The following is a 27601-nucleotide window of genomic DNA, read 5'->3' as shown; positions in this document are numbered from 1 at the left end:
CTACAAATGCATCTGTACCTGTTCTGGGTGCTCAAATATACAGGTTCTTAGGAGAGACAAGACACAAACTACTTTCAATCCCTTAACTAATCCCTTAGTGCCAGCACTGGAGTCCTTGTGTCCTACTGTACCTCTGTCTGTGTGTATAACATCAGTTTGCAGTGCTTTAATTTAGGAGTGTGACAGATCTTCATGGCTGTGTTGCATGCAGCTTCCTTTGCTGGGCAGCCCTAATTCCAAACAAAACCTCAGAGCAGGTGGCCCACATATCCTTTTTTATTTCAGTAAGCCTGAGCAGGAAGTTGACCTTCTGTCTTCTCTGGTGCCTTGTCAAAGATACAAAGCTCCCCCTTCAGCTTTCCCCACTCCAGCACAGCAGAATGACACAAATAAGGTGAGTGCTGACCTTGGCTTGCCCTGCAAACAAACCTCACCTGTCCTTTCTTACTGACTCTGCAGAGCACTTCCTCACACAGCATCCCTGGAAGTGTTCAGGCTGGATGGAGCTCTGAGCAGCCTGGTCTAGTGGAAGGTGTCCCTGTCCACAGCAGGGGGTTTGGAATGAGATGATCTTTAAGATCCCTTCCAACCCAAATGATTCCGTGATTTTCAGCACCTTCTCAGGGGAAATAGGAGTCTTGTTCCAGAACACAGGAACTGAACATGGATGTGCACAGTTCTCTGCTGCTGCTTTAAGCACCAAACTACAACTGCTTTCACCTTGTTACTGTTTGTGACCACACAGTTGTCCTCCCCACCTCAGAACATGATCACACATTATAGTTAAACCAGATACTTTAATAATTCAGCCTACAGCAATTCATACCCACATCATTTTGAATCTCCATTTGAAATTCCTATGACAGCAATATCTCATTAAAGAGTGATTCCTTATTCCATGGATAAGGACAGACTCCCGTTTACCTTGGAAGTCATTGCTATTTGCAATCTTTCCCTCCTAAACTAGCTCGAAAGTCAGTAGGAAAATCAAGTTTGCTTTGAGAGTAAGCATCTTGATCCCTGCCATCATCACTTCTAAGCACAAATCAGTTCTTTATTTCTCCTGGAACTCCATGCAAATATCTTACTGGCAGACAATATCTTTTCCCTATTGATTTATTATTTTGTGTTCTGCCATTTATCTCTGCCTTCAAGTCTCTGCACCTCGAAAATGAGCTTCAGTGCTGCAGTGGCCAATAGGGATAACACCATCACCACTGTTCCCCACACCCTCAGTCTTTTAAAGCCTCTCGGGTAAGGGGGAAGAAGGGCAATGTCATAATGCAGAGCTATCCCCAAGGCCATCACCACCATCACTGCTCCCAAGGTGGCATCCTTGAAGAGCAAGGCCTGCCAGGCAAACACAGGAGGAACGACACTATTAGCCAGGTTCAGCCAGTCTGGCTTGGCTGGGCTGTTTTCCGGAAGGGCAAAGCCCCACCTCATTCCCCCCAGGAAAGAGGCTGTCACAGCACCGTATGTGACCTGAGCAAAGGCCACCTCGGGGTAGTAGGTGCCCTGGATGACCATGGCCAGTGGTGCCATCACAAAGGGAACCAGCCCCCCCAGGCTCAGGTAAAGGGCCGGCTTGGGAACGTCCTTCAGGGATTCCTTGCTTTTTTCGGATTCCGTCTCAGATTCTGGAGGCTTTTTCTTCTTGGAGACGGGGAGAGAGGTGTGAAAAGCCTGGAGCTGGGTTGCATAAACTGATGCTGGTTTGAGGCTTGGAGGTCTTGAGAGAGGACACACATCCCTCCGGAGCCAGAGGCCAAGGGAAGACCAAGTTGTCTTATTCTCTGCACGGAGCAGCAGCCTGGGACCCGTTAACTTCTGGAGCTGCAAGCATAAAACTTGTCCTGAGCACCACACAGTGCAGGCTTACAGACCTGCAGTTACCTCAGCCACCTATGGAATATTGCACCAAGTGGTTTTCCAGGTCAGGTCACATCACAGCTGTCCCTGCTCTTGGATTTCAGGTGTTTTTAACTGAACTAACCAAGGTACCCCATGCAGCTGATGAAGAGCAACTGGGCTCTCCAGAGTGAGTAAGAAAACCTTTACTCACTGCAAAAGGTTTGTACACCCACCCATCCTTCCCCCCCCACACGCGTTCTTTAGGCACTTTTAAAATATACCAGTCCCTTTCAGAACAAAATGTAAAATAATTTCCTGCTGAAGCAGGACAAGGTCACCTCAGCAATAACTACTATCCCCTCACTGCTCTATCAAAAAGTGAGAGGAAAAACGACCTTGAGACAATAAAATTTCATTTTATAAAAGAAACAGCTTTGCCTAAAGGTGCTGTAGGAACCAGGAGCTCTCCCAGAAGAGCTGACTGATAAAACAGCTGGCTACTTCAACTGAAACCCACCTTTTTTTTTTTTCAAAGCTGCAGTTCATATCTTTTCCTATTTTACTTCTAAATAAAAACAGAGAGCAAAGAAAGGCTTCAGTAACTTACTCTGAAAGATGTGTGGAAGCAGCATCGTTGTATGAGAGGAAACATATTTGTTTTATCAACGTCCTAAAACCAGAAAAATTCAGGAGAAGGTCTGAAACTGATGAATAGGTGAGTTTGTCTTATGTCCAAAGTCTACACTTATCAGATGCTTACCGACTCTTACAGGTGTATTTTAAAGAAATATATATATGTTTCTTCATTTCTCCTGGAACTCCACACAAATACCTCATTGGCAGATAATATCTTTTCCCTATTCATTTATTAGGTTCTGATCTGCAATTTATTGCTGCCTTCTCTTCTCTGTTCCTCTAAAATAAGCTATAAAATATATAATATATGTACACAATCTGTACGTGCCCACTACAGAATACTTTGTTTCAGGCAGCTTTATGAACTGAAGTGGTAAAGTTTTAATAAGTGTTGCAAGAACAATTTCTGGTTAATGAACGGAGTATCAGGGAATAGGCGACGGCTTCCCCTTCATGGATCATCTCCTTTTCAAGGGATAAATGGCTGCGCACAGCTGATAAACGAGCAATTCCTCACATGAGGAAAAAGCGATCTTTAACAAAAGAAGGAGTGGAAAGGCCATCCCATCCCAAGCGGCAGGTAAGCTCCCTGCGGATGACACTCACCGGGGAAGGCAGCTCCCAGTCCTGCTGCTCCGGGGAAGGGCGGCGGCTCCGCACGGCCAAAGTCCCCGCACAGAGGGAAAGGGGAGAGGAAGAAGAAGGAGACCCGCTGCCCACGGGCACCGGGCGGGAGTCGACCGCACTGCCGCCCCCCCGCCCGCTCCCCCTGAGGTGGCTTCCGGTGCCCCGGGAAGCGCTCCGGCGGCGCTCAGCGCTGCCGGTCCGGGCGGGAACGGGAACGGCCCATCGTGTTCCGCCGGCCCGAGGAAGGGCCAATCTGAGCCAAGGGCACCAGCGCCGCTGGCTCTCAGCCCGAGGGCCGCGGTCGGTCTGGCAGAGGAGCAACAGGGGTTTCTGCCGCCCGCGGGGTTGCGGGGCGGCGCGGCCGCTCCTCCTTTCTAAGCATCTCGGCAGTGGGCCAGCCTCCCACAAGTGGACTACAGATCCCAGTCTGCCCCGCAGCGCACCGCCCAGCCGTTCTGTGCGCCGGGGGGCACGTGGCCTTCTGGGACGCGTAGTCTGCGGCGGCTTCCGACAGGCGGCGGCGAGGGCGGTGCGCGGCACCGCCTGTGATTGGCGGGGCGGGGGGCGCGCGGCACGGGGCGGGGGCGGGCGAGGGGGTGCCGGGCGGGGCGTGTCCCTTCCGCGTGCTCGGCCCCGCCCCGCGCGCGCGCCGGCCCCGCCCCCTCCGGCCCCCGGCCGGGCAGGGCCGGGCGGCCATTTTGGGCAGAGCTTTGTTATGGTTGTGGGGCCGCCGGAGCCGCGCCAGGGCCCGCCCGGTGAGTGCGGCCCCCGCGCCGCCCCCGCCGCGCCCCACGCGCCCCCCGCGCCCTCACCTGGCCCCTGCAGCCCCGCGGCCCTCCCCGCCGCCCCCCGCGACCACCGCGGGCTCGGCGCGGCCCGGGAGCGGCCTCCCGCCAGGCCGGGTCCCCCCCCCACCCCCCCCCGCGCTCGGTCCCGCGGCCGCGGCGGGTCCCGGCGGGGGCAGTGCGGGGTCCCCGCGGGCAGGGCCGGGCCGGGCGGTGGGGGGCCGGGGCTCCGCGGGGTATTGTTTCCTTGCTGAGCGGGGAAGTTCGCAGCGCTGACACTGCCGGGGCTCAGCTCCTGTCATGGGGTCGGCCGGGAGCGGGGCGGGGGGGGCGGGCCCGGGCGGCGGGTGAGTGCGGGCGGGGGGGGGTCCGGGCAGGGGCGACCCCGCTGCCGGCTGGAAACGAAACCAGCGCGGCCGCTTCCCCTCGGCTCCTCCCGGGCCGCGCTTCCCGGCTCCCCCGGCGGGAAGGGGCGGTCGGGGCCGGCAGTGACACGTGTGCTGCGGGCGGCCGGGGCCCGGCTCACCCTGCCCGCTGCCAGCCGGGCTGGGAAACTTGTCAGGTGCCCTTCGCTGCCTGCGCGCAGGAAAACAGCGCCCGGCCCGAGCGTGAGGTGGCTCTCTGCGGCGTGAAAGTTATTTCTGTGCGTCCGGTGTATTTTGTGCCCCGTTGGCCGGAGGTTTTGCGTGGTTTGGCTTTAAACGGCTGTGGCTGGACTCTGTCAGAATGCAGGTAGCGCTTCAGAGAGCCCTTTGAGACTTTGAATTTATTAACGAGCTGTTTTGGAACGATTTTAGAGCAGTCAGTGGGTGTCTGCACAAGTTTCGAGTTCTTAAACAGCTTTAGAGGAACGGTCGCTATTTAAATCCTTGTACGTAATGGTGGAATGGTTGAAGAGGGTTGCTTAAAAATCTTTTTATGTTAACATGACCAGGTAGGTCAGCCTGCCTTTCCCCGCCCCCGAGGTGTGAGTGACACAAGTGTTAGTAATGTTGATAATACTCTGAAACGTTGCGAGTGCCTGAGCAAAGTGTGGAAACAGCAGCGGGGGGAATGGAGATGAGATAACAGCTGAGATAATTGGGGAGCCATCAAGGCTGAGTTTACTGCAGAGTTGACATTGCTTCTATAAAAAATGTTAGGTGTTATGAAAAAAAAGCTTATGCAAATGTTATTTTCATGAATGACTGTGGCTGGTATTTCAGCGAAAGGTTCCCTGTGCTTATCCATTTGGAGACCGGTATTTCAAACTTCCAGTCTCTGACTCAGGAAGGAAACAGGTGTAGAGCAGTGGTAGGAAGAAATAAAATTCCCCAGATTTAAGAGGAGCAGCTTTTCCTTTTGCATTCTTTCTCATAATTTCTAGAGAAAAGTCCCTTAAGAAGAACTTTTTGAAGTTTTGTATTTTTGTATTTAGAATAGAAAGGCTTCAGGTGATACTTCCCTATCTTTCTTTTTTCTTTTTCTTTTTTTTTTTTACAGCTGTTAGTAGCAAAGTGCAGCCTCTGCACTTTATATTCGTCTGTTTTATAGCCTCCATCCTATATGACACAGAAGTTTCCATTGCAGATATCATACGAGGACCTAAAGGGAAAATATGCAGGGAACAGATGTCATTTTAAAGGAAAGCAAGTCCTGTTTTTTCTGAGGGTGTCTCAGGAATATGAGGAGCAGAATGCAGATGTGAAATACAACAAATCAGATGGGAGTGCACACTTTCTGAATGTTAGGAAAAATACTTTACTTGGAGAATATTTGCACGGTATGGTCACCTTGTCTCACAGATGGGACTGTTTGTGTACATGTGGTGTTACTGCCTCTCGAAATTCCTGTTTTAAATTAGGAAATTAAGTCACCAGAGAAAAAACAATGTGCACTAGCATTTTCATGAAATGTAAACAGTATTTCAAGGGTCGTGGGATACTTATTTTTAATACTGAAAAATGTTGGATCTGTGAATTTCTTCAGGAGTGTGGGTTCTCAGATAATGTTCTTCTTGCCTTTACAAAGTTAAGTTGCCTTTTTATTTTTTTTTAATGTCAGTGTTACAAGTTGTTTGAAGTTAGTTGTGTAACTGCTGAATTGACTTGGTTGTGAAGTGCAGTCCAGGGTGTGCTTTGTTTGTTTGTCAGTATGAAGAGGTGGGAACAGGGCTGACTGTTCAGCAGAGCTGAAACATAAAGCACCTCTCTCTAGTGGAGTAGGTGCTCACATGGACACAGGTTTTCCTTATGGCTTTGGAGAAACACAAAGAGGGGATGGCTGTTGCTCCAACTTATCCAGGGAAAGGTCACAGTTACTGAGTTTTGCAGTCGATGAGGTAGTGTGTGTACCAGGAACTTTGTTTGGGATTTGTTAAGTTTTACATTAATTTATTTGTAGAGGGCAGGAGTGGTTTAGTTTTCGTTCTGCAAACTCAGCAATGTAAGCAGACGTTTTACTGTCACTTACATAGTGACCAGGATGCCAACTGAATCATGTGGCTTTTGTTTCAGCGAGAGTAATTGAACTGCATGTGCTCTTTGCTCCTCAGATTTGATGAAAAGCAGTGAAGTTGGCAGAAATGTGGTCCTGCTCAGGATACTTCACGAATGCCAGGATGTTGTTTAACTTGTGTGCTGTAACTTAATATGTTCCTGTGAAAATGTGCCAAACTTTAATGAGTTACTGTATGGTCAGAAGATAAATTTACATTTTTGGGAGTGGATTTAGGTAGAGATTGATAGTGGCTAAGTGTCCACCGCCCCATACATGTATGTGCAAACACTGTGCAGACCTCAGAGTTCTAGGGCTGGTTCACAGGGCTGTGAGCATGACAGTGAGTGGGGAGGGAAGCATATTGGCTTCATTAATCATAGATATTAGTGATCAGGCTCTATCACTCCAAACTGGAAATTCTTGATTAAAGTGTGCTTAACTATTTCAGTTCCTGCCTTCTCCCTGGCCTGCAGCAGCATGGGGAGAAGAATTTTTTATACTTTATGCTACTTAGACCTTTCTATATTTAAACAGCAGAACAGTTCTGCAAAGTGTTGGTGTGTGCAGTTCCATAAAATGACTAATCTGAAATAGTTGCACTTCCAAGGTCTGTCTTAACAAAAATCCTTTGAACCAGTGCAGCCAAACATAACTGAGGTTTTCTGCAATAAATGATGCTCAGAAAGAAATATTTTGCAGTCTGTGACCTTGTGCCCTGGGGACTGCTGTACACAAGAGTTCACCAGGAGTTACTGAAGTTCTGGGATTTATAGTCATTCCAACAAAAATGCCAGTGTTGGTTTGGTTGGGCTTTTTTCTCCTTGAATCTTGTGATCACTTCCAGTTCAGTGTTTTACACAGTTTTATCCTCCACCCTGAAAGGAGCATCACAGCTTCATGGTGTGATGCTGGTGACTCTTAAGGAAAGGGGTGGGTGGGTGTGTATAATGTTGTCTAAATACAAGTCCCTGGTTTTAGGAATCCACTTTTTCCAATACAGGAAGAAATTAAGATTTTTAATTTGATTTCCCTTGGAGCAGTTTATTTTCAGTGTCAGGTCTAGGTTTAGGTGGACTGTGAGTGTCAAGCATAGTAAGGGCCAGGAGGGCAATGGGGGTAGAGGTTTGGGGTGACAGGAGTGGCTTTTCTGGATATCTCTGTGACCCCCACGGTGTAGTTACAACATACAGAGCATGTGGCAATGAGCATCACTCTTGGAATTTTGTCATGTTCAGTTTGTGATGAAAAACTAACTTGTAAATAAAGGACTGAGTCTGCCAGGGAGGTACCTGGTATTTTTCTGGGCACAGAAATTATTTGCATTCACAAAGTTGCTGTATGGTAAAGATTACAACAGGTCTCCAGCCTTTCAGCAGAGAGGAGTGTTTTGCCATTGTATTACAATGCGTCACCCATCATCAAGGGATTAATCAGGGCTCACGTGAGATGGTCTAAAAAGACCTTTGATGTTAATCTTAAAAAAACTCAGCAAGGAAGTCTCATCCTGAAAATGTTGAATGTGTTATGATCTTGCCTGTTAGTTTGGCAAAACTGTCTTTCCTCTGCTTTGAACTCCAGTTAAAAGTAGAGAAACAGGTTAATGGCAACTTTCATGTCTTCGGGTTGACTGGGCCTTATGGAATGTATCCTACAGTATTTAGAGAGCTGAGAGCCTGTGGGGGTGGGAAAAGTTCCAGAATGCTGAGGAGCTGAGGTGCACTTTCCCTCACAACATCCAGAAAAAAGGCAGGACTCGACTGTGTTCAAGGGGAGCACATTCACGTCAGGGACTCTGTCCTGGATCGTGTACTTTTTGGTAGTTTCACTTCTCTGTGTTGAAATAACATTCTTACTGAGCACACAGATCCTGACAAATTCAGTAAATGGTCTGAAATCAATAGGATTGGTTTCAGCCATTTTGGTGTAGATGGGTTCAAATTACTGTGTTTTGGTACAGTGCCTACGCAGACAAGTAGCAGCTGCCTGGGCAGCAGTTCTGTGGGGGAGTATCTGGGGGCTGTAGTGGTTCCTAAATTATCGTGAGTCAGCAGCATCACTGTCATGAAAATTCAGTGGAACGTACAGAGGCATTTTAAATAAGGTAATGAAGCAGTTTCTCCATTCTGCTGAGGAGTAGGTAGGTCTTCAGTAGTTACCTCGTTCAGTTTGGGATACTGTCATTCTTGGGAAGGTTATGGCTGTGTAATAAGGCCTGTAAAGAAAACAACAATGTCTGTAAAAGAGCCAAACCCAGAGTAAGGATTGGGGGAAAAATGGATTGTTTAGCTCTAGAATGGCTTTATACAATGTGTTTCATCAGATATCAGCAGGTGATATATAAAGCAGCTTAAAAAAGTTACCTGCAGGTGTGACTGGGAGGCAGCTCTGACATCCTGTCCCTGCCTGCAAGCTGTCACACTTGGTAGGTGGGTCACGTCATTTTTTTCATCGTTGGTGTTTTGAACTTAAAAGCTTGGAGCTTCAACAGTAAAATTTGACTGGTTGAGGGTGGGTTGTTTGGGTTTTTTTAAGAAGTGTGACTATATTTGATCCCAGAATATGATAATACATCCCTTTTCTGCTGCCAAACAGTGCTGTGATACAGGGTGGTCTGTGGGACTTCCCCAGGAAAAAAAAAAAAACACAACTGCTGAAGTTGCCTTTCAGTCAGGGAATACTGAGGTATTGGTCTGGAGAAAAGATGTCTTAAAAAGTATCTGCAAAGAGAGTTTAGTCAGCTTGCCATATCCATCATGAGTAAAACAAGTAGTTATGGGTTGAAATTGCAGCAGAATGTGTTTAGGTGAGGCATTAGATGTGGGGACAGGTTTCCAAGCCGTAAGAATAACCAAAACAGATTGTAGGGATATGCTGGCAAATGCTGGTTATGCTAATCTGGTTTGATTTACAGCTACCAAAAAAGTATTCCAGTGGGGGTATGTATAGCTTCATAATGAATTCCAGTCTGCTCATTACAGACTCATTTTTCTGGTACGTTTTGAGACATTTTAGGATTAATTTTCGGACCTCTGTAGCCTGAAGGTCACTATACAGATTGGTGAAGGGGAGCATTGCTTAGCTAATTTCAAAGACATCTAAAGGAAGAGGGTAGAGCTAAATTCTTTTAAACCTCAGGAAAAGGGGATGAATTATGTAGGCTGTGAAGATTTTTTTTTTTTCCCACAGATGTTTTGCTGGTTTTCCCCTGGTTTATTGTAGGACACTAGGATAGAAGAATGACATTGTTTAACTCCTGGCCTGCACAGTGTACCTGCAGAAAAACAGCACAATAATTCTCTGCAAGATCTAAAGACAAAGCTCAAACCAGCTGGACAACATCTTGTCCATAACTCCTTGCTTTATTTTATCCCTGTGAGTTTCACAGACTAGATCAGAGAGAGACCTCCAGCAAAACACTGTGAACATGCAAAGAGGATATATCTCCCAGCTGCAGCAAATCATTAGATCACTAATTAGGATTAGGGATCCCTTTTCTACTGTTTTTTTTTTTTAAAGCCAAGACCAAACAAGTGGAATATATATTATTTTTTCAATTTATTTTATATGTATAGGAGTTGTTTTAAACTGAATTGTCTTCAGTAACTTTTCTGCATTGAAGTTTGTTAATACTTCCTCAATCAGAGAAAGTGCTGAAAATGTTAAACTAGTGGAATGAAAACCATTGCACACAATGTAAACTTTACAAACTGTAAGGCAGGTGTTGTACACATGCTGAAAAGTGCTGAGTGAACATGTCTTTGTCAAGTCCTGGTCACGGAGAAATAAATGTGGAGTTTGATCATATTGTCCTGATGTAAAAGGGTTGGGAAATAATCCAAATGCAGGGAGGGGCAGAGAGGGTATGAGTTGTCCCTCAGTTCTGGGCGTGTTGTCTTGAGGAGGAAGTACCTATAGTTGGAATGCACCTCCCTTCCCAGTTCATAGTCCTGATCTTGTAGGACTCAGGTAATGGTTCTGAGGGGAAGAATTACTACAGTACTGGTAGAATTACTGTAGAATTACTGCACTACTGGAGAATGGTCTCTTATTTCTGAATGTCCTCTGTTTATTTTGTTGACTTTCGATTCTCCTTCCTCTTTGCAAATACCTTCTCGCTTATCCTTCATCTGGAATGCAGATCCGTAATTCCCCCTACTTGATTTGTAGTCTCTCTTGCCTTGACACAAATATTTGATAAATAATCTGATTGCATTTGATGCTCTTTTCCAAAGGAAATAGGTTTTTCTCCACTCCAGATGGAATGTATTTAAATGTAAATGTGCTATAGTAGCAATAGTAACCCTGGGTAAAATACTGGGTTATAAAATACCCTTAGTGGGAAATACCCATCCCATTATTTTTTTAAGGTTCTGGAGAACTTCTTGCTTCACTTCTGCTTACACTCTGTCCCCATCTCTGGGAGACAGGTAGGCAGGAGGTATGTAGCATGCAGCAGGGATAAGCCAGTAATTACATATTTGCAATTCTTTCCTGATGATGAGGAACATTATCCTGATGTGTACTACTGAGCAGTAGAAGCAACTTTGTTCCTTTGGGCTTTGGGCAGACTGTGCAGATGAGCTTTTCGTTGCTCTTTCACTCATTCTGTCATGAGGTTTTGGGGAGGAGAGTGGCACCTTTAAAGGCAGCTGTGGCAAGGGGTTGTGCTTTCCAAGGTTTCAGGCAGAACAGAGCCTTATCTTGACTTCAGATACTTGCAAAAGGTCTGTAGATCGAAGTGCACAACAAAATAGATGTTTGATTTTGTTCCCTTCAAGAGCTAAAAAGACCTTTCAATTTAATTAAAATGAGCAAAATAACTTCTCCAGACTTAAAATACCTTATTTAGTAAGTGCTAAAGCTGTGTGAAAGTTTAGAACATTATTCACATTTAAAGCCTAATACTATTTAAAATGTGCTTCTTTGTTTTGTATCAGTAGTTTCAACAGATACACTTGTTTGAGAGAAGGGTGTACAATCCCTGAAACCTTACCCCCTGCAGTAGGGCAGAGCAGGTGAGCAGGTTTTAATATTTCAGGTAAATACTGCAGTTCTCTAACATTAACAGCACTAAAGACAGTTAAAGGGTCATTGGAGGGAAGTGGAATTCTAAGAGGCACAGGAGAGAGGCATAAGGGGTGACAGCATTGCCAGCAGCTGCATAATATGAAACATCCGGGAATAATTGTTGGAAGGCATGATATCTAGAAAGTCTGTGCTGTCCCTATTCTATGCTTCTGAGGAGTTGAGCCTTTTAGATTTTACATGCTTAAAATGACCTTATCTTGGTACTCTTGATACTTTGATGAGTGAACTCACCAAAACCCCCTGGAACACGGTTCATTTGTGGTGTGTCACACTTGCTGGCTGAGGCCCAAAGGCTTATCATCTTACACAGGCCTCTGTACAGGTTCCCCAGATGCCTCCTTTTCCAAAATGTGCTTTGGGCTTTTGAGTCAAATTCAGCTTGCTTCCAAAGACAAGCTTGCTGCCTTTGCTTTCTGTGGTTTCCTCAGTACTGCTGACCCAGTGGTGATGTGGTAACCTGGCTGGCAGAAACTTGGATCAGCTGAGGCTTGGAGGGCAGGTATCAGTCAGTGAATAGCATTTCTAAAGATGATGGTTTTGCCAGTGGTGTTTTCTTGTTTGATGTAGAACCTTTCCTACGTCACAGTCCTAGAGTTCCCTTTTCTCTGTGATTTGGTTGTTACTCTTGTCTGCTCTGGTGTCCTTGATTGCTGTTATGAAAGAAAAAAATCATCTCCTTACCCACTGCACTCTAGATCTCAATATGTGTTTACAAGACCAGGCTGTTAAGGATTTGGACAGTACATGGTTGTGTGGGAGCATGTTTTTGTCCAGGAATTTTGAAGGAGGTAGGATTCGGTCAGTGTGACCTTAGAGAAGTGGAAAGTAAGTATGTAAAGGGACAGTTTGTTTGTGAAGCAGAGAAAAGGGGGTTAGGACATAGATGTGTCCGTGTGGACCTTTCTTAACCTATTTCCAGTTCATTTAAATTAGTCATCTGGGTTGCATAAGTGGTCAGGTATGTAACAGCATGATTTTCCCCACCCCTAGCCTGTTACTCTGGAAGGACTTTTGTATGGCCAAGCTTCTGGCGTGTTTTCAGCTGGGAATATATAGATTTGCAGTGTTGTTTCTAGAACACAAAACGTTGAGATGATTCTGCAAGATAGATTCATTTGCTTTAAACTTGAAAAACAAGGTCTTAATCTTTCAGTAATAGCTCCTTTTCACTAAAACTTTTAATATCTCTGTCTGGGAAGATTTTGTTTTAGTACATGATTAACATTTTAATCCATCATTTAGTGCTCTAAAATGGGCTCATATTTCTGTAATTCTAGAAAACCTGGTGTGAGTGATGCTCTGCATTTTCAGATGCTGGGTTTTTTTCAGCAGCCAGATGCCATTGAAACAATGTTTTCAGCAGTGTTTTTAACTAATAGGGACTGTCCTTTACCTTCAGGTAACCGTTTTGGAGGGCTAGTTGTGTGATATAATGGAAAGAACAAGTACTGATGGCATATCTGAGATTTAGTTGTTCTGGTTCCTGATACCTGGGATGTGTGAGCACTACCAGTTGTACGTGCCAGTCCGGAACATCTACATTTGTCCTCTCCAAAGGTGGCTGTTTTTCAGTCGTGTAGACAGGCTGGAGGTGTGTCTAGACAATTGTATTAATGGAAGTGAAAGCAAAATGAAAGTAAGTTTGTTTTGTAGACACTTTATGTAGGTGAACTGCAAATAAATGATCTCACCTCGAGAAGATGCGGCTCACCAGTTGTTATGACGACTGTTGAACCAGTTATGCTGCACTCATGTCTTTTATAGTAAGGCCTCCTAATGCTTGCAAGGTCGAAGCAAGATTTATAGTTACATTATAAATGTAATTCACTGGCAGGGGTTGCCCAGAGAAGCTGTGGATGTCCCATCCCTGGCAGTGTTCAAGACCAGGCTGGTCTAGGTGTCCCTGCCCATGGCAGGGGCGTTGAGAGCTCGGTGATCTTTAAGGCTATGTGCCCAAATACAATTTTTTAATTCAATAAAATGTTTATAGTAGTAAGACCAAGTGATCTTCTTGGGGTTTTTTGGACTGTTATTGTGGATAACTGGATAATGAAATTTCACGTGAGGCTTTTTGATACTCTTAAGGAAGTCAGTAGCATGCTTTTGACTCTTGGGTTGGGCTTCAGGCTGTGACTCCCTATTTCTGTAAATGTGTTGGGTGAATCAGAAGTTGTTAGAAAAAGATCATATTCTAGTGAATGCATATGGTATGAATTCTTTATCATAAACTAACTTACACCTATTCAATGACACTACTCTGAAGAGTAACGAAGTGGAAAGTGGCCTGTTTTGTGTGTTTAGGCATATCTGCTTGATTAAATAACTTTAATGGAGCTTCACTGAAAGAAATTTGATGAGGGAAGTAAATTCTGTTCTGCCTTCTGCGTCCATTAAATTGTTCACTAATTTTTCTGAATGCTTTTGCAACCCAGCTGACATCTGATCTTTAGGAATATTACTGAAATCCAAATTGACTTGGCTGGTTAGAAAAACAAATCTCTATTTTTTTTTTTAAAGTAAACTTGTTTTATTTAGAGTAACAGATAGAAATGTAGTGAACTGAAATTGTGGCAGGGATAGACAGGTGACCTTTTACAGCTGCTATAGCTGGGTTGATAAATGTGTGATGAAGGGTAAAAGTTTACTTTTATACTGGTTTTCCACTAGAGGCTCCATGTCTCTGGGATTTGCTGTTGGAGGAGAGGAGAAATTGAATTAGAGGGATTAATTAATAGGATTCTAGACAGCAGGGTTGAAGAGACTTGGGGAGGTTTGCAGGGTACAGTGAAGCAGGAAAAGCACCCAGTAAAGTATGTCCATTTCAGAAATGTGCACTGCAGTTCATAACGTGGACAAAGGCTGGAAACCCTGGTTCCAGGTATTCCCAGAGAGGTGGTGTGCTGGAACAGCACAGCAGGGGATCTCATAACTCAGGGCAGATTGCTGGGCTTTTACAGTCTGGTAGGCCAAGGCCAGAGGAGATGGGAGAAGAAGTAATAGGAGAAATGCAGTGCTGCTGAGGGTAGTCTGTGCTTTTTCTTAGAACTTGTGAAACATCTTGATCCTTTTGCAGTGAGTAATTCATAGCTCAGTGGCTTTGCTTGTCTTTAACTGGTCTCTCTAGTCTCATGTTCTGGTCCATGTAGGTCTTCACATATTGAACAGCTCCTTGGTTCCTACTGTCAGGTACATCTGAAAAGCTCAGCTTGAGAATCAAAGCTTTAGAAAGTGTGGTTTAGAGATTAACTCTGATTAAGTCTACGTTAGGAGTAGAAATTAAAGTTAAGAGAAGACTGAAAACAACTGGGCAACTCCATTCAGCTGTGGTGCAGCAAGAACTTTATGGATGGTGTACTGGAGAATGAGGGTTTGTCTCCGACTTTGAGTGTTTCTTTACTGTGGTCTGTGTCTCCTCTTTAAACTGAATATGCTTGTATGTTCCTTCCATTTTCATGTCAGTTTTTAATATTTGTTTAGACAAATGCACAATGAAATCTGGCAGTGTAAAAGAGCACCTGACAATTTTGTTTGACTCAGTGATAAATACCACTTCTGCTTGTGTGCAGAATGACACAGTGAAGGGTATTAAGTTATGAAAGTTAAGCATTTACCAAGGGAAAAACGTACTTTTGGAACAATAAAATCTTATGAAAAAAGGTTGCTATGAAGTAACAGTTAAGACATTTTTAAAGCTACATGTAAAAAATGATAGTTTAAATTATTTGTAAAGGTTAACTAGAACTGTTGACAAGTGGAGCACAAGTGTTAATACAGAGTTTAATTTTATTTTTTTTACTTAGATTACTTGCCAAACACTCATTTTGATCAGTGGAACAGTATTATGGGATAGTTGACAGCCGACCTTTTTTTCTTCACCAAAGCTCATTAATGCAGATTTCATTGTTTTGAAAGGAAGTATTCCTTTAGGGAATGTCTCATTTAGTGATAGTAGTAGTAGTAGTATAAGTATTATTTTCTTTTTTTTTTTCCTGGTTTGTATTACCAGAAATATTTCAAATTCGAATTCAGAGGGAATTAATTAAATTTACATTGACAAGCACTTTTGTTTCCTTTTTCCTGGAGTTGGGAGTGGCTACTGGTGATCTTTGTCCTTGTGTTTTCCACAGTGAAGCAGAGATCAGTTCAATTGAACTGTAAATGCAATATGAGAAGAGTTGAGTAGCTGGCAAAGGTCATTTCAGTTCTGTGTAGTAATAATAATAAAAAAGAAACAAGATTAGATATTTTGAAGAAAAGTTTAAAAATGTACAGTTTTTAGTCACTGGATAAATGGGCCATGGTCTCAAATCTTGAACACAATTTTGGTAACACTGTGTCTAAAGGACATGGTAAAGGCTAGTAAAGATGATTAGAGGTCTTCAGAATGCTTCCATGAATACTCTTAGTTTGGAAGAGGGATGACTTAATGAGACTGTGTGCCTTGTATAAAACCATGAGTACCATGAAAAACTCTTAGACTGGGGTTGGGCACTTTGGTAGCACGAGAAAATATGCAACTGAATTGAGGCTGACATTTTTTATAGCCACAAGTTGACTTCTGCACAAAGCACAAGTAAACTGTGCCCACTCTCATTTGGGAGGCAGGAATGTATAAATGTGTCTAAAAACAAAGCAACTGAACAGATTTACATGGAAGCTCTGACTGGTAATAAACTGTAGTACAGACTCTGGCTTAAAAGTCTAAGAAAGTATCCTGGGAGTCCTGATGCTATTTGCTCTTGTTCTTGCTCTTTTTTTCTCAAGAATTCATTGTAGGTTGTTGTCAGAGAAGGGAATTGAGAGACTTTGGGCCTTGCCCATTATGGTTTTGTGATGTTACTGTTGTCAGCAGTGTGGGAGGTTATGGGAATGGTCCCAGGCAGGTTGCACATGTGGTGTTGGACAGAATTTAGAGTGTGTGTGAGAAGGGGCTGTAAAACCCAGCACGTGGGATAATCCCAGAGACCAAAGGATTTCAATACTAGTATAATTTACAACACTTCATCCAACAAGGTTTTTGCTTTAGCAAGAAGTATTGCATTTGAATGTTGCATCTCTTGTTCTTTTTGTGCTTGTACATGCCCGGGAAGGCTGTGAGTGAAGAGTGGTGAATGTGCCTACTGGAATAAGGAGACAGGACTAGGAGCTGCCCTACATGCACATTAGACACTGCCGAGTGAACTGCCCTGGTCACTCATACTCACAGTGACATCAAAATAGCAGGTTGGGAGACCCAAATCTTCTGCAAGATCGTTTGTAAAATTGGTGGTTGGAGTTTTACAACAAGTTTCACCTTGGTTTTGACTGTGCTGAAATAAAAGGAAGCCTTGCAGCAACACAAGTTTTGCAAGCTGTTGATGTGCTTTCTTTTCAGTCACCCTTTCCAAACGTACTGGGAACCCTTTTTGTGAATGGAGCCTGAGCACTGTACTTCTGTGGTGGTTTTATTTTTGTTGTGTACTCAGACCTGGTTCTTACTTCAAAACTGTAATTCTGTGTTTGTTTATTTAGATACCTTAAACCCAGAGAACAGCGCTCTGTGGGCTTTGCTCTCTTTAGGTTCATTTTTCACATTGCTGCAAATGGTTCTCAAGGTTCATCAAATCAACTTCTTAAATTATATGACTTCTGTTAATAGTTTGACATGGCCAAACTGCTCTAGAGTTTGTTCTGAAAAGCGTATTTATTCAGAAAGTAATGAATCTTGTTTAAATGTAGTCAGCTGCATTGACTTTGTCCCTGTTTTATCTTCTTACTGCTCAAATGTTTGGTAGCCGCCTCAGAAGGTCACATCTAAAGGAGTTCTGTACCTGTACAGATTTTCAGCATGATGGGAAGTCTGTTCTGTCTGCAGCAGATGTTCCATTATGTCCCTATGCACAATAAAAAATTACCCTTTAATATAAAACCAGGTCTTTATAGATTAACACTTCAGTTGTTTGCAATGTGTGACACTTAGTAGCTTGTGGTATGGGGTAGGATTGCTCAGAAAGTTCCCAGGTCAGTGTTGTGTATGGCCATGACCACTCTGATTTTTCCTCATCTTGGAGTCTGGTAGTTCCTATGGGTTGTGAGGCTGCTTGTTCTTGCTTTATCTTCAGCAACATGATCATGGCTCACAGCTTAGGTGCAAAAGTGTTTCCATCTTTCCAAACTCCTCTACACAAGAGTAACATTTAGTTCCAGAAACAAAAAAATACATGAAAATGAAGGGATTTATTAGAGGGGATGACTCAGAGGATAAAAGGTGGTGATTCTTTTACTGTTCCCTGTGTGGTGTTTATTTTGAGCGCTGATCAAAATCACCTTAAAAACTTTCTTTTAAAAAATCCACATACTTAAGGCATGACATAAGTGCAATGAAAACCAAAACCGATGAAAGAGTGGAACCACATCCAAACAAAGAAAACAAACTCTGATAAGTCAAATATAAAGGCATAATAAGGCACACCTGAAGGGATCCTGAGAAACAGCTGATGCCATCAAAACAGTAATAAAACTTCTCAGATGTTTCAGGAGCAGTAAACTATCTGTTTGCTTCTGGTTAGGTAAGATGGTTCAAGGAAAAAGAGGTCATAGCAGAATAACTCAGGTTTTGTTGGTGGTGGTATTTTCTGTGGAGAAGTTAATGGAATACCAGCTGTATTACTGTCATCATCCTCTTGAGAGGGGAGTCTGGCTGTATTGGAGCAGGTGAGGAATGATAGGGGCACACAGAGATGAAGCTTGTGGAAGGGCCAAGCCTGCTTGCTGCCTGGAGTCTCATTTTAGCAGCAGGATTTAAAATTGCTATGAAGTGTGCAATCGCTTTCATCAGCTGCAAGCAGTTTCTCCACTCTTCCCTTTATTCTGATTCAGCTTGTTTTTGTTGCCCTTTTGTGAACTGAATCTGGGAAGTGATTAATTTAAAAATAAAAATCCCCTTTTCAGGTTTGTTTTTTTTAATTAGATTATTACAGGTTTTGTTTTGATCAAAGATCAAAAAGCTTTTGGCACTTGCACTATAGTTGCTCTATTTCCCTTTCTGTTCTTCTCTTTAGTCATACTTTGTCATGTTTATACCACTTGTATTGATGGAGTTTTGTTTGTTTTTTATAGTGACTACAGTTCCTGTCTCCCCTCTTTGATGGAAGAGGACTATGACCCAGAAGTGAACTCTCCACTGTAGAACAAGAAGCTCTTGTGGAATAATTGTGTCCCTTAATAAGCAGCACCCAGTCTACAAAAAATAGAGTAGAAGAGATTATTTTTGGACCTGGCTTTTTTTGTTCATGTGACCTATGTTTCAGCATGTAAATGGTGAAAAACAGGGAAAATATTTGTGCCTGCTTCTGAGCTTTATATCAAGTAGTGCTTAGCTCTGTGGAGCATTTACCAAGTTACAAGAAGACCAGAGTATATCCCAACATTCATTTTTTTAAAGTACTTTACCTTTTTTTAGCAGATGTATGTGATAAAAATGAAGTTTATATTTTAAGATCGCTTCGGCAGATGCTTCTTGTTTAGATCTCAGCATTTAGGGCAAACATTTTTATGTAACATCCTTTTTCCAGAGTGTTTAGGTTGATCTGCTGCAGATCATGAACTGTCCAGCAGCCTTGAGTGTTCAGTGTTAACCATGATGTTGCTCTGAATGTTGTCATGCAGACTTGACAAACCTTTTTGTGATGTAAAGGCTGATTTCTGTACTACCACAACCAGAGGAAATTTAATGAGGTGAACGTGGGCGTGGCTTTTTTAAATATAAATTACCTTCTTAGGTATCCTTTTTTTTGTAGTGAGAGTGCAAAGAGAGGTTAAAATGAGCAGCTGAGGGGGTGAAGGGCACACTTGGCACGAAGTGCGGCCTCTCGTGCTCTGCTTTGAGACGCACTGTTGCCTCAAGGCTGGCCTTCCAGAATACTGGAGAAGGAAGGAACCCAGAGGTCACTGAAGCACACAAACTGAGGACATTGGACTGCAGAGCCCAAACTCAGGGTTAGTGATCATATGTACTTATTTTTTTGCTTATACAATGTTGACTTGTTTATAGATAAAATTGAAAAATAAAGCAAAATGGTAAATTGGAGAACCTTCCACAAAAAGGCAGAATTCAGTTACACAGAGCAGTGAAATATTCCTCATTTTGAGCCATGAAAATTGCTATGATATGTTGGAAAGAACAGTTTGATTTTGGATTCGTCAGTGAGACACCTCTGCTGGTCTTCAGTTGAACTTCCATGAAGATCCTTCCAGCAGCTTGTGTTCTGTTCCTCCTCATCTGCTTTCTTAGCAATGGAAGCAGTGTCAGCATAGGATATTCCCTGGTGCATGGGAGTTGGTGGATCTGGATACAGTTTTACTTTGGGGGTGCAGGAGCTGAGGTGTGGTTGTCTTTCAGGTCTCTGAATGTCTCTTAACATCACTGATTTGTCAGCCTCTGGAATAAAACATGCAGTGATCACCCCTTTGTAGATTATGGGGCAATGAAGGATTGTACCCCAAATTCTGGCATGTCTGTGCATTGTGTGGCTTTTCTATGCTGTTTGTTCCATTTTCTTCCCACCTCCACGCCCATTCTATCATGAGCTTCATGGGTGTGTTAATTGTAAACAGGAAGTAAGTGGGAATGTTGAAGTTCTTACCTGTTTCAATCAGAGGAACAAAGTCAGCATGAGAAAAAAAAGGGCTCAAGTGTGACATGAAAAACTGCAACACTTTTCCCCTCCTGTTTGCGTAGGACAAGCTTTGGGAGATAAATTATATTATTATTTCAGTTTGGAAAAGATGACGGGGAGTGTCCTTTTCATTTACAGATCCTGGCCATGAGGTTTGATGCCTCATTTTATTGAAGGGAGACACTGGACCTAAATGGCGCAGCATGACTTTGTTCCTGCCTGGCTTAACTTCTCAACACCGCAGTCAACCAAGGTAACAGTAACACAGATCACCTCCTTTTGCAGCTGTGACCACTGGTAAGATTAGTGTGTTAGATTCTCTCCAATTCTGTGTGAGATCTGTGGATTTGTGTGCCATCCTGATCAGATCCATGCTTCTTGATGGTGATTAATCAATGCAAATGTGGAAAACTCGTGGGGTTTGGTGAGGTGTTTTGGTTTTTTTTCAATTAACAAAATGCCACTGCTGGACTGACAGGCTCCTGGGATGTCCAAATGAATGCTTCATTACATCACTTTTTGCTTTCTGCAGTCCCCTGCAGCCACCTTTGAGAAACATGGAGAGCATCTTCCCCGGGGAGAGGGCCGCTTCGGCGTGAGCCGCAGGAGACACAACTCTTCCGATGGATTTTTCAATAATGGGCCCCTCCGAACTGCAGGAGGTGAGTGGGAAGGGTCCCAACGCAGCCCGAGAGCAAATGAGGAATTCTGCAGAGTATAAACAACGTTTTCCCAAAATGTACCTTTTCAAAACATCCCATGAGGAAGCTGTACTGCTCTCTTCTCCCATGCCATGTGCTCAGGGCTTAAGGGGTATTCGTGTAGCTGTATGTGCATTGTGTAGCTCGTTTTCTGATACAATCACACAGTAGCTTAATAAATTCAGCTCAGTAGTTACCTAGTAAACACTGACTGAACAACAAAACAGCTTGATATTTCCAGTGTTCTGCATGCTGTGTTGATTTTTTTTTTTTTTTATTTGCATCCTTATCTCCTTTTGTTTAGACTGCTGGCATCAGCCGTCCCTTCTCCGCCATGATTCTGTAGATTCTGGTGTTTCTAAAGGAGCTCATGTCGGGCTTTCTGGCAGTCAGCCTGGCTGGCATGGTCCCTCACGGGGCCATGATGGTGTGAGCCAGCGTGGAGGAGGAGGAACTGGAGTTCATCGCCACTGGAATGGCAACTTCCATTCTCGGAAAAGTTCCGCCTTTCAAGAAAAGCTGCCTGTTGAATCCAGGGAGGAGAAGAAGGAAGATAAAGAGCATTTGCAGTTTGAGGAAGAAGACTTTGTAAGTGTCTAGCTTCTCACTAGAAGTGGCAGCTGTGAGAAGTGGCTTTTCAGATCTCATTTTTATTAGCACTGATAGGTGGTGAGGATCTAGGGTTGCATTCCATTCCATGTTTGAGGTCACAACAAGTTTAACAAAATTATTCCAGCGCTGACAGGATGCTAATTGGTACCCAGAGTCCTCAGGACGTGATGACCTGTTGGACTGTGGGTTTTGGCACATGTATTTTGCCAAATGGTTATTGTGAACTTAAGGCATTGTAAACACACAAGCCAGGTCTTCAGCAAAACCTGAGTAGATTGACTTTGTGGCTTTGCTTACAAAGCCTTTTTTTTGCTCCTAAATGCATCTGTTCAGCTTATCTTCAGCCTTCCTCTATTCTGGTACATGTTGGTGTTTATGATAACCTTCCCAAGCTCATTCGGAACATGTTCAGACCTTTGCAACCATCTGTCTTGAATCTTCTGGAACAGTATTTTGTTATCAGAGCTGTTTCCTCTCTCTGCATTAATCTGTGGATCGGGGTTTCTTGAGCCATTTCTTCCATCAGTATCTCCAGTTCATCAACTTTCTTCTTATTCAGCATTCTGATTCCTGTAGTATTATCAGTATGATAGTCTCTTATATCCTGGCTCTATTTTTACTGCAATATCTTTAGTTTTTCTTTTAGCTTTATCAAATTGTACTTGGACTTCCAGCTTTTATCCTTATCACATACATTCCTTAATGCTGATGTTTTGAGATGTGCACACCTTTTCTACTTTCTCTTTTCAATTCAATTTTATTTTTCCTGACCCCTGAAGAGGATTTTATTATCAAACCACATTTTTTTCTTTTGCATCTGTTTCTTGCTGTGTCAACTTGACCAGTATAATAGGGACAATATCATCTGTAAGGTTCTGGCAATTTGGACCATTCACCTAATGCAATTCCTCTGTCTTCACCTTCAGTGCTAAAGCCATTGCTGCCTCCTGTAATGAGAGATTCTGGTGATACTCTGCACACTTGTGGCGTATCATCAGCATGAAGTTTTTGCTGTCCTGTTCAGCATTTGTCTCTGGAAGGCTGTTTACAGCTGAAATTGTTGTGGCAGTTTGGCACTGCTTCTGTTCGGGAAGTTAGAAGCTGGAGTGAAGTGTGTGAATGCCCACAGCTGCTTCAGGCCAAAATCCAGAGCCTACAGTTAAATTGCCACAGGAGGCAGTTTGATTTAAGCTGCTGGGGTTTTTTTTCAGTGAAGTGCCTGGGAAGTGATTACATGTTCTTGTTCAGCTGCTTCTGCTGAAAGCAGGAGCATCACAGGGTGGTTAACACCTGGAGAGCAGCAATGAAGCTGGAGCATGGATTTCTGTTACCTGATTTCTTAATAATACTGTAATTCAGGATTTCTATAAGCCCCTGCTTTTGACTGTCAGAAACCTGTTGAAATATAGAAATATTGCAACAATTGCGACTGTGCACTGTCGTCGTCTGTCTTGGTCTAAATCCTTCTTCTGTGTTCTTCTTTATTCTCCAGTTCTTTGACTGGTGCCTTCCCCAACTACGTGGCTGTTTCTTCTGTAATTGTTTCCCCCATTTTTAAGATGATAACACCACATGCTGGCTAGCAGCAAGTTTTGTTTAATAACTCCTGTGTTGTCTTTGCCACAGTGGTGAAATTGCTGTATGCTGGGGTTAAGTAGGTAGCTGTTAGGCCTGCCTGGCTGACAATGGCAACACTTGTCCTGAAAGACTAACAGCCTGCTTTGCAGACCTAACTTCTCCTGTGCTGTGAGCACCCCTGCTGTAAATCTGACCAGTAACTAAAAAATGAAGCTCTGAAACAGAAGAATTTCTAGGGACTGAGGCAGGAATTCGTGCTATGGTGTGACATTTTTTCCTAACTCTTAAAGAACAGGAATACCTACTATTTCAGATGCTCATTATTAGAAACTTATGCTGTCACCATGGTAACTGACATATGAAGAATTCATTACAAAGAGGAAAAAGATGGCTGTATTTTGAACTGGGGTTATTTGGGACAGGGGAAGAGGAATAGCTAATCAGAAACACTTGTCATTGAATGCTTAGATTTTCTGTACTCTGCTTTGAGCTTGAACATGTCCGTAGTTGTTCCACTAGGTTGAATTCTGATGCTGAATCACAGGTAAGTCTGCAGAGAGCACTGAGTCTGCATGAAGGATTGTCCTAAAAAGTGGACTCTGAAGCTTAACAAAAATTTAAATGTATCGCTTTTTTTGTCAGTAAATGTATTCCTTTACATTAGGAATCTAGTATTGCTTTTGGTGTTGGGTTTTTTTAATTGGCTGATGCATAGTTCTTGTATTAAAGTATTTGAGAAAGGAGGCTAGATTCTTCATATACTGATAAGGTGGATTCTATTTTAATTTTTGATCTGCTGACTAAATACCTAAATTTTCTGTGTGTGTATTGGCTGGTAGAATCTACTGAATTGTAATAGAAGAGTGAAGGGCCTATCCTGGACCCTCTGATAGTTCCACTGGAAATACAGCAGAAACCAAGGAGAATACAAACTTGATTTTTAGATATCTTGTGACAAAGCACCCTCTTCCACCTTCAGGTGCTGTTCAGAGAAATCTAGCTGTGCTCTGGGTTTCTAGAAACCTAATGTTATGTTAGTACTGATTATATTTTTGTTATATACAATATAACAATACACTCATTTGCATTGTCTTTTTACAGCCATCTTTGAATCCAGAAGCTGGAAGACAAACCAACCAGAACAAACCTTTAGGGACACCTTCTGGAGTATGGGGTAGGTAAAGGTCACTGCACAGAATGCTGGTGCTGAAGCAGAAAGTTGTAACCGGTGTTTAAATGTTTAAATACTTTAAAGACTAAGTGAAGCAGACAGTTTGCTGCTTTCTGTCCTTTGTTGTTTTCCTCCCACAGTCTTCACTAATCTCTTGGCCTTTTTGTCTACTTGAGACTGTGCTTGTCCTGTCATAAAGAACTGCAAGTGGGCAGCAATGTCGCTGTTCTGCATTTGCTTCCTGTCGTGCTGCAGTTACAATTTCACACAGACATCTCTTGAAGGGCAGAGCAGATTGGAGTGAACTAGACATTAGTTCCTGACTTGTGGTCTTCATATTAGAAATACAGCAAAACTATCATAATTCTGTGGTTTGCGTTGGATTTTTTTTTTTAACTCAGAACAGCCTTGCTTTTGATCTTGATGTGGTATGTGAGTCTGTGCCTTTAAAAAACAAAAATGAGTGAAGCAAGGTACCAGCTCTAGCAATTAAATATAGGTTTGTTAATATCTAGTTGGGTTAGATACTGTAAATAGTACAAATGCAAAAGAAACTCAAAACCACGTCTGACGATAGTATTGGTTGTATTCTTTTTGCATGTTTGTCAGGTAGCTGTTGTTCTGCTCAAAAACTAATTTATGGGGCTTTTTCCTGTTATCACTATTACTATTTTTTTAAATTGTTATGCTCCTGGAAATGTGCTGATTTGGCCCAAGAACCATTAATGATGCTTGTTTGTAAAAGCACTTTGTCTTTTGAGGTATAAGTTATGCAATGTATTTTTGCTGTGTTAGCGAATTAACAAAGCTGATCCACGGTTGCTCAAAAAATGCTCATGTCTGTTCTGATTCCTGTAGAATGGTGCAAGGCTGTTAGCTGATGTCACTGTGGGTTTTTCCCTTCAGCATCAAGGGAGCTGTTGTGGTTAAATGAGAAAAGATTGGACTTTGACATCCGTATGCAGTATCTTTGCTCAGAGTTGAAATGGAAGAGCAGCTGATAGCAGTGTCAGAATCAGATGTGTGGTGTTTAAGATGGAGAGGGGAGGAACTGGAGCAGTACTGAAGCTGTTTTGAAACTGAACATCTGTATTTCAGAATCTCTTGTTTCATTTTTGCAGAAAACCCCCCTAGTGCCAAGCAACCTACCAAGATGCTGGTCATCAAAAAGGTTTCAAAAGAGGATCCTTCCGCCGCCTTCTCAGCTGCATTTACATCACCTGTTTCTCACCTGGCAAATGGCAACAAAGCCACCACCATTGTCCCAAGTGTCTACAAAAATCTGGTTCCTAAACCTGCAGCTCCTCCTTCCAAGGTACAGGGGGTTCCAACCAAGTTAGTGAACTGCAGATCGAGGGAATCAAACCCCCAACAAGTAGCAGGAGTTGGAATTCAGTCGTTTCTGGGGTAGTGGCTTTTGCAGTAGAGGTCTGTTTACTACTAAAATTGTTGTTCCCTATTAAAGTGCCTTTTGGTCTTGTCCATAGGGACTAACCTCTGACTACACTGAGGTCTGTTTGGGTGCGTTCTCATGCATTAGACAAAACCTTATCTTAGTAAGATAAAACAGGCAATGCTGGAGAGGTGGAATGTGTGCTGCCATGTGCTTGAACTGTTCACGTGACTATCTTGAAAAATCTTTATTGGGCTACACTACTTTGATGTGTTCAGAACACAATTGGGGTTAAGATCAGATTAGATTGTAACATCCTGCAATTCAGGTGTAATTTAGTTGAGCCTTAAAAACAACCTAGAAAAGTAGGAAGGGCTGTAGTTCTTTTACTGAATGAAATATAGGAGTGTTGAAAAAAACCCAAGTAATTTTTTTGTTTGTGATTGCTGGGGCAGTGTGGTGTTCCTTGGAGGTAGGGGTTACAGTGGGAAGAATTGCCTGCTGGTGTCATCAACAGCACTTTTGTTAATGAATGGTGACCATTAGCAAAACAAAAAGGTGAGATATCAGCATATCTTTGGCCAGAAAAACTGTGTGCATTGATGCTTTTCTTAAAGACATGGCCATAAAGCAGCTGTGGTAGGATGCATTATTCTGAAGACTTCTAGAAAGCTGTACAGGAATTGCAGTGCATAAAGTAGCAGAGGAGTCAAAACATTCCTTTCCACAAAGTCAGCAGTATTGGAAAACTGTCACAGGAAAACTGAATGAAAAATGGTTTTGTTAAGTTGTACCAAGTAGTTTTGAAAAGAAGAGAACTGGTGGCACTGGAACAAGTGCTTTCTTTCTTGGCTGGTTGAGATGGCTCATAGCTCACAGTCAGGCAATCCATGAAGGTCATATTCAGCCTCCCTAGGAAAGCAGTAGGGGTCTGTCTTTGGATCTGTCTGAGCTGCCCCTTTGTGGAAGCTGGGAGAACAGCAGTGGGAGAGCTGGGAGTCGAACAGTGCAACCCCAGAGCTGCAGAGAGAAACTTTCTGTCATAGTCATACTGTACCCTAATTTTAGTACAGGCAGTATTGCACAGATCAGGATATTTTGGGGGTTTGAAGGGAATGTTTGTAACGGCTGCTGTGAATGCCTTTGATAATGCAGGATGCTCCTGTTTTTAAGTTGAAGAGTAATGCCAATGGCCTCCCCTAGTGATGTATTTATTTAAAAATTAATAAAATAGCCCATGAGAACATGCTGAAATAGTGGCCTCTGCTCTTATTGCTGGCAGATTGCAAGATCTATTGCATCTCAGATTGAACTGGATCCCGTTTGTGCATGAGTTTTACTAGTGACTTGAAGCTGGCTTCAGAAGTCCAAGGGATCAAAGGAGCCTGTATATCTTAATGTTCTGATAGGTGTAATTCTTGTGCTACTCAATACAAGTTTCTTGTTAGGAACTTTTGTGTAAAGACTCTCACTTCTCAGTGTTTGTCCTTGGCTGATAAGAGAGGCCCAGGAATAACATTCCAAGCAACAAAAACTTATCTTGGAAGTCTCTGCTCTTCAACCAAATGGCCAGTGTGTACTCAAAGGGATACTGCAGAGAGTATCCAGAGCAAAACAGCAATTGCTCCTTCACTATGACAAAGTGGCTGCTTTTCCTTCTTTTTCCTTTTTTTTTTCTTGTTGTTGTTGTTGTTGCTAAATCAGTGCAGTGATGGACACTTTCAGAACCCTAGGAAATAAATAATTTGAATTCTCACCCTGGACAGAAATGTGTCCCTGATGTGCTTCTTCCTTGCACAGGGGAACTTCCTGTCAAGTGATTGGGTGCTTTTCCTTGTGGCATGCAGTGTTCCCCTAAGAAATATTAATTTAATTGTTTGGATTTTTTTTTTATTCCCCATCTGTGGGATGAGTTGCATTACTTGGTAGTGATTCCAATTAATGAAGGGCAATGCTGGATTTTCTCTTTGAGCTCTTAATGGTGTTTTACTGGAGGGTGGTACCCATGAAGCAGAACTGTG

At 43.0% G+C, this 27601-nt stretch overlaps 2 protein-coding genes across 4 annotated transcripts in view; one reads left to right on the top strand and one right to left on the bottom strand.

Annotated features, from left to right (window-relative positions):
- Nucleotides 1-777: 777 nt before the first annotated feature.
- TMEM69 (transmembrane protein 69) lies at nucleotides 778-3520 on the bottom strand. The gene is made up of 3 exons (XM_051796031.1): nucleotides 3097-3520; nucleotides 2462-2524; nucleotides 778-1836 (listed from the first exon to the last, which is right to left on the bottom strand). The coding sequence occupies exons 2-3, from the start codon at nucleotides 2504-2506 to the stop codon at nucleotides 1120-1122; spliced, it is 762 nt and encodes a 253-aa protein (XP_051651991.1). The 5' UTR covers nucleotides 2507-2524; nucleotides 3097-3520; the 3' UTR covers nucleotides 778-1119.
- Nucleotides 3521-3758: 238 nt separating this feature from the next.
- Nucleotides 3759-27601, top strand: part of GPBP1L1 (GC-rich promoter binding protein 1 like 1) — a 30904-nt gene continuing 7061 nt past the window's right edge. The window contains exons 1-7 of one of the 3 annotated variants that reach the window (XM_051795872.1): nucleotides 3759-3872; nucleotides 18567-19445; nucleotides 20264-20378; nucleotides 20658-20787; nucleotides 21131-21414; nucleotides 24118-24190; nucleotides 25309-25502. In XM_051795872.1, coding sequence (XP_051651832.1) covers nucleotides 20319-20378; nucleotides 20658-20787; nucleotides 21131-21414; nucleotides 24118-24190; nucleotides 25309-25502 — 741 coding nt within the window. In that variant the 5' untranslated portion in view covers nucleotides 3759-3872; nucleotides 18567-19445; nucleotides 20264-20318. Of the gene's footprint in view, nucleotides 3873-4420; nucleotides 4635-18566; nucleotides 19446-20263; nucleotides 20379-20657; nucleotides 20788-21130; nucleotides 21415-24117; nucleotides 24191-25308; nucleotides 25503-27601 lie in introns of those variants that run through there. The other 2 variants (XM_051795885.1, XM_051795875.1) reach the window with 2 other exon arrangements.

The sequence above is a fragment of the Manacus candei genome, unplaced genomic scaffold (genome assembly GCF_025592945.1).
Source record: "Manacus candei isolate 608988 ecotype Guabito, Panama unplaced genomic scaffold, ASM2559294v1 h1tg000005l, whole genome shotgun sequence".
Taxonomy (NCBI): domain Eukaryota; kingdom Metazoa; phylum Chordata; class Aves; order Passeriformes; family Pipridae; genus Manacus; species Manacus candei.
This window is presented reverse-complemented; position numbering and strand designations above follow the sequence as displayed.

Excerpts from the sequence above, each read along its gene's own strand:
- TMEM69 (XM_051796031.1), bottom strand. The coding sequence starts at position 2,506 with ATGTTTCCTCTCATACAACGATGCTGCTTCCACACATCTTTCAGA. Across the intron at positions 1,837-2,461 it reads GCTTCCACACATCTTTCAGA|CTCCAGAAGTTAACGGGTCC; the intron begins GTAAGTTACTGA and ends TTATGCTTGCAG.